Here is a 13,928-nt window from a genome sequence, read left to right on the forward strand (position 1 = left end):
GCTAGGAGCTTGTAGATCTGCTTTTTTTTTTTTTTTTAATCGTGAAAATGTGTGCAAATCTTTAGTTTGAATATATATATACTTTTTTAAAGCGAAAGTTTTTAACTCAAATCTTTGCTTCTGGGGTTTATTTTTTTTTACTTACTGTATGTTGCTATATTTTCAATGGTTTTCAAACTTTTTTCATGTCAAGGACCCCCAAAATAATATGTATTTGTCCGCGGACCCCCTCCCATCTAAAAATATTTTGTTCCAGGGACCCCCAGAAGCAAAGATTTGAGTTAAAATGATTTGCACACATTTTCAAGACTTTTCTAAAAATAGCAGATCTACAAGCTCATAGCGCGGCACTCGGTGCCGCGCTATGAGCTTGTGTATCTGCTATTTTTGAATAGCCAAAGAAATCTTAAAATGACACACATGCGTTCCCTTCCCGGCCTTAAAGGGTTAAGGGAGTCTTCCTGTGTGCTGCCAAGGGGGGGCAGGGAGTTATCGCCAAGTCCCGCTCTTCATTCTCTCCACATCGCCATTCTCACGCCCTCCGTCCCTCTTTGGGGGGACGAGGTCCTGGATCGTCCCAACTCCAGGAAACCAAAATAATTCCTAAATGAGGTCCAGATGGATTCAAAGTGTTCCTAGAGAACGCACCCCTCCTGCATGTTACTCAGAAAGTCTCCTGTGGGAGACGCCTGGTCCAGGGACGAGCAGCGCTGCGTTGGCTCAATATGAACACCACAGGGGGCGCGTTCAACATGTCAAGAAGCAGAGGGCATTAGGGCTACAACTATCTATTATTTTCTTTGTGAATATTGTATCGATTACTTTTACGAATGATCGAGTGTTCGAGAAGCGGATTTCCTTTGACAATTCGGTTTATTTTTTGTGTGTATATATATATATATATATATATCAAAGAATCGACATGAAAAGATTCTACCAGATATTTTATGTCCAACGGTGTTCAAAACAAAATAGCCGATCTACAACCTCACAATGTGTCACGGTAGAGCCCTCCACCAAGCCGGCCGATGCCGATTATTCGGTCCGATGCCGACCCTGATTTTGCACAAGCCCACTGAGCTGGTGTTAAGGAGGCAAACACGTGATGTAAGGCACCAACCTGCTTATTGGCAGCAGCTGGTGCTTAAGTGTCTTGCTCAAGGACACTTACTGTAGGAGCCTGGGATCAAACAGGGAACCATCTGATTCCAAGACAGCCACTCTTGTCTCCTGAGCCAGTGCCATAAACAGCACATAGAAATGTCTACATGATAAAGTCAGCATGGGATGATTCTGAATAGTTTATTACCTTCTAGCATCTTCTGTTGACTGTTCCTCATCACATGAATGTTCTCGATGCCGATGAACTGAAACTTGATGTTGGAATAATTGTCTTCGTTTTCATAGCCCTTTCCTGCAGCTCTGTTTGCCATGGCATTGAGCTAAAAAGACAATTACAATGGGCTACATTACGATACATACAGTACGTACAGTACATAACAAATATCAGTGATACATCACTCTTTTAGCACAAAAACGAACACAAACAAAGCCGATGCTTTCCTTTTTCTTTTTTTGGTATCCACGGATCCAATTTGGGTCTAATGCAAATAGCAAAATCAACATTTCTATATTTATTTAATTTGAGATGCCGTACTGGGATTTGTGATGTTCTATATTGGCAGAGTCAGCTTGGTTTGTGTTCGTTTCTGTCCTAAAAGAGTGACTTTTAGAGCCGTTTCACCACATCGTACAATGCCAAGTCAATGAGGAGACTATGGTTGGAGTATTAGTTTCTAATCAACGGAGCAAGCATTGAAGATATCTCACCAATAATTGGAGTTGCATCATGGCAAGGTAACTACACAACCCAAACCTCTGCCAAAGCATCCTTGTGTTTTAACTACATACTGTATCCTTTACGTCAGGGGTCTTCAACAGGGGGTCCGGGACCCCTAGGGGGTCCTCAGAGTTACTACAGGGGGTCCGCCAAATCTTTGGGTGACATGATTTTTCTTTTTACCTTAACCTCTTGAACCCTAGCATCCCTTTTCTGAAGAGAACTTTAGCCAAAAAATAGCAGATCTACAAGCTCACAATTCAAAAAAAGTTGAATCTGAAACACAATTTTATACAATATAAAGGGGGTCCCTGTCTCATCTCTCTCTCAGCTAGGGGGTCCCTGGCCTGAAAACGTTGAAGACCCCTGCTTTACGTAATATCAACCCTGTTTTAACTAGCATGAGAGCAGGATGTTTTTGAAGGTTCTCGTTGTGAGCGGAGGAGCGAACCCAGCTGTCTGCCGGTAAATATAACCCACCTGAACACACAGCTGCATCGTACAGTAACATGTGTGTTTTCATAAAGGCCAGAGAGAGAGAGGGTCTCACCTTGGGTCTGGTGTTTTTCTAAAGGCCAATGGGTTGGGGGTCTCACCTTGGGTCTGGTGTCCACCACATACATGAACTGGCTGCGGGGGTTGGACCTCACCACGGCCTCCAGCAGCTGTTCGTCCTCCAGGCAGCGAGCGCTGAAACCCGACAGAGGCTGGCTGCTGCGGCAGATGGCGGCCTGGGGATGGGAGGGAGCGGGGGAGTCATTTAAGAAAGAAATGGCAAAAAAGTGACATTATTTTACACATGCTGGAAAGCCAGGTTGAAAGTGGGTAATGAATGTATGGTTGCATTCAAGAAAATGTGTCTATGACATAGGGTGTGATTTGAGATGCGCAGGATCTAAAATCAGTGGAGAAATTATGCATACTGTAAAATAACTGAATTTGAGGTTAAAATGCGAATGCTAGGTAGGGGTTGGCAACTGCCCTCCTGGTTCATAACTGTGGTACTGATTACCATGACAATGAGTGAGTGAGTGAATGAAAGAATGAATGAATTTCCCCCACAGGATCAATAAAGGTCTATCTAAGTGCTAATTGCTGTATTCCTTAGGGTGTTGTTAGTATTGTTTTGCGGGGGTATTTTATTGCAGTGGTTCTCAAGGATTTGTTTTCTTCTCTGCTGCTGTATGTTACTTGGCAAATGGACATCTTAAATGAAACTTAAATTTTAAGTTTGATGTGATCCTATGTCCTTATGTGCTTTGGACATTAGTACATCTTGGCATTAATAAATTGGGAGCCTCCTGGCTCACAAAATGTGGACTAAACTCCACATTGCAGTCAAAACTGCAGACTGCACTCCCAATTTGCCAACGTATTCTGAAGACTCATCTCTTCAGTCTCCACCTCATACCCACTAGCACTTTTGTTTCTCAAGTTTAGTTTTCTTGACCACAATCGTTAAGAATGTTATTTACAGTATATAGCATGTTATCTAGACAGATGCTAGGTTCATTGTTTAGCTGGTATCCTATAGTTTCAATGCACAGATCGTTAATTAGATAGCATATTGTTTAGACAGATGCTTCGGTAGGTTCATTGTTTACCTGGTAGCCTGTCTTGAGGCACTACACTGCTCTCCCTGCACTCGTATGTATGTGATTATTTACCCTTATTTGCCTTGCTTATTGTAAGACGCTCTGGATAAGAGCGTCTGCTGGATGCCTACATTTTAAATTGTAAGTACTGTAGTACTGTGTAATACAAAAAGTATTATTATACAAGTCTTATGGGATGATTGAGTGCCTCAAAGTTTTGGATGTCAAAGTTAATCAGCATTTTAATCGTTCCTTTCAGCAGACATGATGACCGGGGCTGACGTGACCTTTGTGTGATTCCCCCTTTTGGCTTATAAAAATAGATCTGAGCTCATTTGTACATAGTGACAGTGACACCGTGAACCCGCAGACCCTCAGCCCTGGGAAGATGACCTCACACGCATAAAACATGATGTGTGTCACATGATGTAATCACACATAAATAAATAAATAAATGTTTAGGACACTTTCTTGATGCAGCTATACTGCCCTGCGAAGCCAAAGAGCGGTAACTATGCAAAGAATCAAACTGATTATTAGGGTCCCCACACATTTTTAGCAATGAATTTCCAAAACTTTTCCAGAATATTTAGCCCAATTTCCAGTTCTATATAACAATCATTCGGCGCAATAATGTGTCTCTTACTCCTATGTAGAATGCCCAAAGATAGGCAGTGTAGCAAAAATAAAGTTTGAGACATACATTAGGCTGCCGTCACACAGCCCGTTCGGCGAAAAACTACTTATGTTACATATTTCGTGTAATATTATTCATGTTTATGAAAATGTTTTGTTTTAACAAAATCAATAGCCAAAAACAATGCATAGCCAAATATTTTTCCAGGACCCTTGATAAATTCCAGGACCTTTGATGATGTTTGATCAATTTCAAACCTTTTCCAGTACTGGATTTTTTTTATTTTTTTATTTCAAAATATTTCCAGGAATTTCATGACCGTGGGGACCCTGGATTATTAAAAAAGGCTTTAAAGAGTTTCAACTGGCCAACCAAATGGGTTATCGGTACAAAAGTGATATTGCACTAATTGTATATCTGTTCAACCCCGCTAAAGTGCCCTTGAGCAGGGCACTGGGGCGGCAGTGGTGGCTCAGGGGTAGAGCGGCTGGATGGCAACCGCGAGGTTCCCAGTTCGATCTCGGGCTCCCCCAGAGTTAGTGTCGAAGTGTCCTTGAGCTAGCCTGGCATGGCCAGACTAATATCACTGAGTAGATATTAGTCTGGAATCTCTGTGTGAAACCTGCATTTCCGAGGGGCAAATTCTAAAAATGCCTCTGGTGATAAACCCGCCCCACATTTGCATACTGGGCCCTGATTGGTCCCTCCTAACTTTGGAGGGAGAGAAATCCCCCTCTATTGAGAGGGGCCAGACCTAATCTGCCGAGGGCAACTTTTTTTTTGCAATGGCAGATTCGTCTGGAACCAGGCTATCCTTGAGCAAGACGCTGAACCCCTAATTGCTCCCGAAGAGCAGGTTGGTAGCTGGCATGGTTTCCTCCGCCATCGGTATATGAATGTGTGTGAATGGGTGAATGTAATGCACAATCTATGTAAAGTGGTTTGGATAAAAGCGCTATATAAATGTACCATTTACCATTTACCACTGAACCCCCAACTGAGATCATTCATTCTCAGCGTACCTCCCCTGGGTAAATAAAAGGTAAAAAATAAATAGATAAACAAACTAAATCTGAAAAGAACACATTTGTTTGTCTCAGAGCAACGTTCAGCCTTGGGGTCCTTGGGAAGGAATTCTGTGCCAAGTCAGACCAACGCTAGTTTAACTACTAACCACATACTGTAGTGTACATACAGTACCACACCATTCTAATTAACCCGGGCACATATGCCTTTTCTCAGTACAATTTGTAAGGATTCTTAACTGCTTGTTCCTTGTGTGTCATCTCAAGATGTGAAAGAAAGGGAATTTTTATTTCTTTTTTTATTTTAGAGAACTGTTCACACCTGGTTACTTTTGGCTACACTGCGATTTGAACAAAAGTCAATTTATTGGACTGTAAATATAATAGCAAGGCAAGTGCATGCATGTGAAAAAAGGCTTGAAAAAGGCAAATTGTTTTTGCTTTGTTCACAGCACAGATGCGTGACTTACATTTCGCTACACTGCCAACAAAAGGCTATTGATATTGTCCTGTAGTTAAATAATTGTTGATGCGATCAGTGGTGGAAAAAGTTCACTTCAGTAACAGTATCAATACTGCAATGTAGAAATACTCGGTTACAGGTAAAAGTCCAGAATTCAAAATTTACTTGAGTAAAAGTACAAAGGTATTGGCATCAAAATGTAAGTTTTCAAATGTATACGAATCTTTTGAAAATAGCAGATCTACAAGCTCACAATGCGTTGCATCGCTACGCATTGTGAGCTTGTAGATCGGCTATTTTCAAATGACCGAATTGTATATAGGGCTGAAGTGGTTACTGTATGTTTTGTGAAAAATCTACAAAGTTTTCAGACAATTGTAGTGGAGTTAAGGTATAATATTTGCCTCTGAGATGTAGCGGAGTAGAAGTAAAAGTACAGAAAATTGGAAATACTCCAGTAAAGTAAAAAATACCTCCAAATTGTACTTAAGTACAGTACTTGAGTAAATGTCCTTAGTTACTTTACACCACTGAATGCGATGCATTCGTACTGTATGTGACATTGTTATGGTCCAAAGATACTGTTGCAGTCAGCTGTAAGGTATTTTCATATTTTCAAATATGGCCCCCTTTGAAAAACCCCAGGTTTTAACACAAGAGTTCTCTATATGGTAGAGGGATAATGACGATGACAAACTGTGGACTAACGTGATTCTCCTTGCAGTAGTACGCCAGCGCAGGGAAGCGGCCTCGGCTTCGAAACTTAGAACTCCCCACGATGACCGGGGGCGTGGCCGATTTGGGCACGTACACCTCGGCTGGGTACGTGTCGCTCACCTGGGAAAACAACACACCACAGATGGGAAAACACACATCGTCATTTAGAGCAGGGGTCTTCAAAAGGTTTTCAGACCAAGGACCCCTTAGCTGAGAGAGAGATGAAGCAGGGACCCCCCCGCTACATATTGCATAAAATGAAAGTTTTGCAGATTAACATAGATTATCATAGATTTCATAGATAGCTTCATAGACTTGTTCATCAGTGTTGTCAATGTGTATTTTCAGACCTGAAACCACTTAAACCCTCAATACTTAAGTTAACTTGACCTTTGGCTCTTTGCTCTTTTTTCAACCCTAGGGATTCTAGGGTTGAAAGTGGTTAGCGTAAAAACTATCACACAAAGTTTTGGCGGCCCCCCTGTAGTAACTCTGAGGACCCCCTAGGGGTCCCGGACCCCCTGTTGAAGACCCCTGAATTAGAGTTCTACATCATTACGGATTCTAGAGTACAAGAGCCTGACCGATATATCAGCCATTATTTGACTTTTTTTGGACAACATCGGTGTCTGCAATTATGCAGCTGATGTGTCCGGATTTGTAACCTTTTTAAAAAAAAGTTTTTAAAACAGTAAAAAAAAAAAAAAGAAATTGCAGATAAACAGATCTGCAAGCTTGTAGGTATATATAAATGCACCATTTACCATAGACAATTAAAAAATGTTATCTTTGACTTCAAGATTTAGCACTTTTGTATACAAAATGTCAGTCAAAACATTTGTAATTGGTGATCTGGGACTCTCCAAAATCAGAAAAGTGGAAATCGGTTGGGCTCTAATCCACTGTTTTCCAAGCAGTGGGTCGGGACCAATTTTCATGGGTCACGAGTAAACATACAATTTTTTACGTTTCCTACATAAATACAATTATATATAGGCTACATATTTCATATATATATCAGATTTAAAAAGGGTTTAAACAAAAAAACTTTTCATCAATTAAAAACAATTCCAACATTTTTCTAAAGTATTTCATAAATATATAAATAATACATATTTATATAAATAAATAAACATTTAAGAAGTAGTGAAAATAGCAGATCCACAAGCTCGCAACTCGTGTGTGAGCTTGTAGATCTGCTATTATTTCCACTAGTTTGGGTCCCAGGCAAACGTCTCATTTGTCTTTTGAGTGTTGAGCTGAAAGCTTTGGGAACCACTGCTCTAATCCATCCAGCCTCTCGGAATTGCAGGTTGTACTGACTTTGTACTCTTGATTGACAGCAGAGAGCTTCCACAGGGAGTTTGGCAGTCCCATCCTGCTGTAGTCAGCCTTGACGTTCACCAGGTCCCACTGCAGTCTCCTGTTCTCCCGCTCAGCGTTAGGGTTATAGGAGAAGCAATACAGCTCCTCGTAGCTCTCTGCAAGAAAGACACAACGCTGCTTGTTATGGGACTGATAGATGGATGCTTTTGGTTCTTTCAAAGGTTTAGTGAAAAGAAAACTTAAACAAAACCTATGCTGCTGCAATGTCAGAAGGAAGCCAGACAAAAATCTATTTTACTCTTATTTAGATAACGTATTATACATAAGATAGAACAATAAAGTAGAACCTTGAACCTGTTCAGTTTTTTTTAATGTTCCTGCAGTACAGTATATGTTGTTGAAACCTTCGTACCGCTGCTTTCGGCTCCCTCGAAAAAGTGAACTTGTATCTCAACTGATGTGACAATAAAGATTGACTGATTGATTGATTGAATGACTGGCTGTATGACTGACTGACTGACTGACTGAGATCAATCGATTGATTGAGATGGCATATTGTGGATCTGTCATGAACAGATTGAGGAGTCACCTGGCTGGGACAGACGCTGTAGCGACGCCTCGATGTCGTGACAGTCCCTCTCTTGGGGGACGACGAAATGGATGAGCTGGAAGTTCTTGCAGTGGATGACGAGCGGACATCCTGACGCTGTGATTGGCTGCTTCTCCACACTGGACACCAAGCTGTGAAGCACCTGACACAAAGAGACAACCAACACAAACTGAAACCAACTCAACTTCAATTCTGAATGGTTGCCAAGAGAAACTTTTATAAAGCATGTTTTCTCCCACCTTTAGTGTAAGGTAAGGATTGGGGTTGGGGGTTAGGGTTAGGGTTGGAGCATGTCTGACCAATTGACATTGTAGCCAGCGGCCACGTTCCGATGGCGATCCCCCATTTCGGAGAGTCCTAGACCACCGATTGCAGATGTTTTGACTGTGGACATTTTCTAATCAATTTGAAAAAGTTGGATTTGATTCAAGTTTTTATTCAACAAGATTTAAGCAAACAAATAAATACAAATAAAGGAACAGATAACTCTTTGATAGATAAAACAATTTAAATGAAGTCCCCCTGTCCCTGGGTGAGACTGTGTGTGTGTGTGTGTGTGTGTGTGTGTGTGTGTGTGTGTGTGTGTGTGTGTGTGTGTGTGTGTGTGTGTGTGTGTGTGTGTGTGTGTGTGTGTGTGTGTCTGTGTGTGCGTGAGTTTTCGTACCCAGGTTTCGTTGCGGCTCTCAGAGGAGCTGTGGTTCTCTACATAGATGCTGTGCGTGGCTGTCAGGTACAAAGTCCCAACACTGGACTTCCTGGGAGACACCCGGTCCACCAGCTTGACATTCTCCACCTGAGACAGACAGACAGACAGACAGACAGACAGACAGGCAGACGCACAGACAGACAGACAGACAGGCAGGCAGACAAACAGACAGACAGACAGGCAGACAAACAAACAGACAGACACACAGGCAGACACACAGGCAGGCAGGCAGGCAGACAGACAGACAGACAGACAGACAGACAGACAATTCAGTGATTCTCAATTTTTTTAATTTCATGGACCCCCCATGGATCCCTCAAAACCACGGACCCCCCCAGGCCATTTGTGTTGGACCCCTTCACCTCAATGATCTCTTCACACTACTGTAAAATCCCCAGTGTTTCATTTAACTCTCACTGAGAGTGTACAAATGGAACCAATGTTGGAACCATAAAGGGTCCATTTGGTTCCATTTGTATACAGTTTGCGTCACACAGTTACAGAACCATTCAGTTATATATACTCGCTCGTACGAGGGGTGTCGCTCGCCGAAAATAGCCGATCCACAAGCTCACAACGCGTTGCACCGGGACGCGTTGTGAGCTTGCAGATCTGCTATTTTCGGAGTATATAGGCTATATGAACCATCCTAACAAATACAAATCGTTCAGAATAAGGAACTAGAATGAATGGCTACGTGGCCACGTACACGCCCAGATGAACAACGATCACAACGGATTATAATTATACAAATAAAGTATTTTGTCATTTAAAAAACGATCAAAATGTAGTCATACTTTATAAAAATGTAATAATAAATAATAACAATAAAATGTAATCACTGCATTAAGTTACCTTCGGGATGCGGATGTGCTCCATCACCAGATGAAATCAGAAAATCCCCTTTATCTCTCTAATCAAACAGCGTCCGTTCATTAGATGTTATCCTCTGGGTAATGTATGCATGGTGTAGATCATAAGGCATATGGATCATAAAACAGATGTTTTATTCCTGCAGTCAAACGCAAGTCGTGATCATAATATTTATTCCTGGGCCTGTCCGTCTCTCAACCATGCAACCTGGCTGCATTTCATGGTCCTAGAGCCCGTTTCACGAACGAATGCTGCTTATATATGCAGAAGAGTGGGCACTTGAGAAGAGTGGGCACCTAAACATTGTGGGCACCTCAGTGTTAAATGTAGCTATTTTTTTTTACAAAATGTTAAAACAAAAACTATAATAAAAAAATAGGATAAAGAATGTGGAAATGGTCTGAAGTCATGTAAAGTAGTAGGCCTATACATGATTATCAGATCTAAATAGGCTCTATGCACAGCAGCCATATTGGGAATGAATTGGGCCCCTTCCTTACTTCCTTCACAGGTGTTACCAATGATACTAATTAAGGCTCTGTTCCATTTAGTTTAGCACAGTGGTGGTTATTTTCAAGGACCCCCATAACTCTGAGAGTGTACAAATGGAACCAAATGGACCCGTACACTCTCAGAGTTACACACCCACCATAAGGGGCCATTTGGGAACCAAAATGGAGTGTTTCTAGTGTAGTGAGCCAACATGCACAATATCAGCACCCTGACCAGAATGGAACAGCGCCTTCATTAGTATCATTGGTAACACCTGTGAAGGAAGTAAAAAGAGGCCCAATTTCTTTCCAATATGGCTGCTGTGCATAGAGCCTATAATCTTTCAACTTTTTGTTTATGCCCATAATGACTGGATAGCCACAGGTTATGTGTATTAATTGTAGAAATATCCCTTAAATGTTAGTTTTTTTTTTTTTTTTTTTGTTTGTTTGTTTGTTTATTAGTTTTTTGTTTAGATTTTTACATTTAGGATAAAACAACACATTTTGTGTCCGCCACTCTTCCGGTTACCACTGAGAAGACTGGGCACTTACAGTCATATTTATTGGCTATAGGGCATCGCAGTTCCCACCCACTTCCTGGTGCCGGAAGAAAATACTCAATGCATTTTTCCCATTGACTTTTCCAAAAATATTTATATCAATTCATTTAAGCCTAGAATCAAGCTATCCAGGCTCCCAGTGAATCATGACCATAAAACGTTTGATTCTGTGAAAAAACTTTTTTGAAAACGGCAAAACAAAGGGTATTTATTAAATATAGTATATCATATAATTAAATATAAAATTAAAAAAATCACAGAAAAAAAACGTTTAATGGTCATGATTCACTGGGAGCCTGCGATACCTTGATTCTAGGCTTAAATTAATTGATATAAATATTTTTGGAAAAGTCAATGGGAAAAATGCATTGAGTATTTTGCAGTGGAACCCGGAAGTGGCCGCAACTGCGATGCCCTATATGCAATGATACTAGGCTCTGTTCCATTCTGGTCAGGGTGCTCATATCGTGCATGTTGGCTCACTAGAAACACTCCATTTTGGTTCCCAAATGGCCCCTTATGGTGGGTGTGTAACTCTGAGAGTGTACAAATGGAACCAAATGGACCCGTACGGGTCCATTTGGTTCCATTTGTACACTCTCAGAGCTATGGGGGCCTTTTAAAATAAGACAACCACTATGAATGGAACAGAGCCTTAATTAGTATTATTGATAACACCTGTGAAGGAAGTAAGGAAGGGGCCCAATTCATTCCCAATATGGCTGCTGTGCATAGCGCCTATTACTTAAAGGAGTAGATCACCCAAAAAAAAAACGTTTCTTTCCTATCATTCAATTACACACCCCATGAAGCCTTAAATTCATGGATTTGTTTTTGTTTCTGTCGCATTCCTGAGCCAATAATGTGATGACCAGTGGAGACTCTTTGAGTCTCAGCTCACAATGCTTTGCCATGCATTGTGAGCTTGTAGCTCGGCTATTTTCAAATATCCAAAGCTTAAATAGAGGTGAAGTGGTTAATGTATGTTATGGAATAATAATCCACACAAAGTAACTAAACTAAAGTTTTCAAATAATTGTAGTGGAGTAAAAGTATAACATCTCCTCTGAGATCTGAGATGTAGTAGTAGAAGTAAACAATATTGAAAATTGGAAATACTAAAGTAAAAATACCTCAAAATTGTACTTAAGTGCAGTAGGCTACTTGAGTAAATGTACTTAGTTACTTTACACCACTGAATAAAAGAACAAAAGCCGTTCAACCTTTTAATGCAGCTAAAACTGCAGATCAATAAATGTTAATGTCCGTTTAGATTTCATCATCGCATCTTCCTGCTTCTCCTTCACACATCCAACCACATCCAGCCACATGCTGCAGCTGCAACACGTGGGGGGTCGTGGAGATAAAACCTTCTGCCCCCCATCTCTGTCACACTGCTGTCAAGCGACCACAAGTAAGTTAATCCTCTTCACTTATGCAATGGTGTAAAGCAGGGGTCTTCAACGTTTTCAGGCCAAGGACCCCCTAGCTGAGAGAGAGATGAAGCAGGGACCCCCTCTATATTGTATACAATTGTGTTTCAGATACAATTTTGCTGCTCTTTTTTTCCCTGTACACACCTATAACTCTTTGCCAAAAATAGCCGATCTACAAGCTCACAATGCCTGCAGCGCGAGGCGTTGTGAGCTTAGATCGGCTATTTTTGGCTAAAGTTCTCCTCAGAAAAGGGATGCTAGTGTTCAAGTGGTTAAAGTAAAAAAAGAAAACATATCACACAAAGATTTGGGGGACCCCCTGTATTAACTCTGAGGACCCCCTAGGGGTCCCGGACCCCCTGTTGAAGACCCCTGGTGTAAAGTAACTACGTAAATTTACTCAAGTGCATGTACTTAAAGGGATATTTCACTTTCAAAAAAACTTTTGGTCATTTTATGGTCTACTCAGGCTTTAGTGAGCCCTCCAGACCGTTTTTAAGTTGCTTTATTCAGTATTTAGATATTTGATATTCATTTTACCAGCCACGCCCCCTTCCTATACAAACCCATTATAACTTAAAACTCAATTTTTAACCTGTTTAACCATCAAAAACACCCGTCCTTGGTTCTGGTGACTCACCCTGCCCTCCTAATGCGTGAGGGGGCCGTGTTTTTTTGATTACTTTTTTCATTTATTTTTAATATATATTTTTTGTATTTAATTTTTTCATTTTCCAAAAAAAAATATAAAAAATAAATGAAAAAAGTAATCAAAAAAACACGGCCCCCTCACGCATTAGGAGGGCAGGGTGAGTCACCAGAACCAAGGACGGGTGTTTTTGATGGTTAAAAAGGTTAAAAATTTAGTTTTAAGTTATAATGGGTTTGTATAGGAAGGGGGCGTGGCTGGTAAAATGAATATCAAATATCTAAATACTGAATAAAGCAACTTAAAAACGGTCTGGAGGGCTCACTAAAGCCTGAGTAGACCATAAAATGACCAAAAGTTTTTTTGAAAGTGAAATATCCCTTTAAGTACAATTTTGAGGTATTTTTACGTTACTGAAGTTTTTCCAATTTGCAATACTTTTACTTCTACTCCACTAGGCTACAGAGGCTCTCAGTGGCAAATATTGTACTTATACTCCGCTACAATTATTTGAACATTTAGTTAGGCCTACTAGTTACTTTCTAGATATAAATGATTATATTATAAAACATACATTAACCATTTCAGCCCTATTTTATGCATAGGCTATTTGAAAATAGCAGATCTACAAGCTCACAACGTGTCACATTGCAACGTGTTTGTGAGCTTGTAGATCTGCTATTTTCAAACATTTTAGTACTTTTACTTTTGGTACTTTAAGTGTAGTTTGGCAGTCTGGAATTGCGCAATGTGCAAAGGGTTCAATATTAAATAGATACTTTTTGTGTAGCCTATTGCAAAGTCATTTAATAATACGCACGCACACACACACACGCACGCGCGCGCGCGCGCGCGCACACACACACACACACACACACACACACACACACACACACACACACACACACACACACACACACACACACACACACACACATCTGTTGGGTGCAACATACTTGGAATGTTATTTGCGGGCTTCATTCTAGAATGTGAGTGT

At 40.8% G+C, this 13,928-nt stretch overlaps 1 protein-coding gene across 1 annotated transcript in view; it reads right to left on the reverse strand.

Moving 5' to 3' along the window:
- Positions 1 to 9,980, reverse strand: part of mtmr7a (myotubularin related protein 7a) — a 25,325-nt gene extending 15,345 nt beyond the window's left edge. The window contains exons 1-7 of the mRNA XM_084041639.1: positions 9,775 to 9,980; positions 8,878 to 9,006; positions 8,193 to 8,355; positions 7,601 to 7,758; positions 6,269 to 6,397; positions 2,437 to 2,571; positions 1,310 to 1,442 (exon numbers count right to left, since the gene is read on the reverse strand). Of these exons, the coding sequence (XP_083897765.1) occupies positions 1,310 to 1,442; positions 2,437 to 2,571; positions 6,269 to 6,397; positions 7,601 to 7,758; positions 8,193 to 8,355; positions 8,878 to 9,006; positions 9,775 to 9,798 (871 nt within the window). The 5' untranslated portion in view covers positions 9,799 to 9,980. The remainder of the gene's footprint in view (positions 1 to 1,309; positions 1,443 to 2,436; positions 2,572 to 6,268; positions 6,398 to 7,600; positions 7,759 to 8,192; positions 8,356 to 8,877; positions 9,007 to 9,774) is intronic.
- Between the last annotated feature and the right edge of the window lie 3,948 nt (positions 9,981 to 13,928).

This window comes from Gymnoscopelus microlampas (genome assembly GCF_963454915.1).
Source record: "Gymnoscopelus microlampas genome assembly, chromosome: 18".
NCBI lineage: Eukaryota > Metazoa > Chordata > Actinopteri > Myctophiformes > Myctophidae > Gymnoscopelus > Gymnoscopelus microlampas.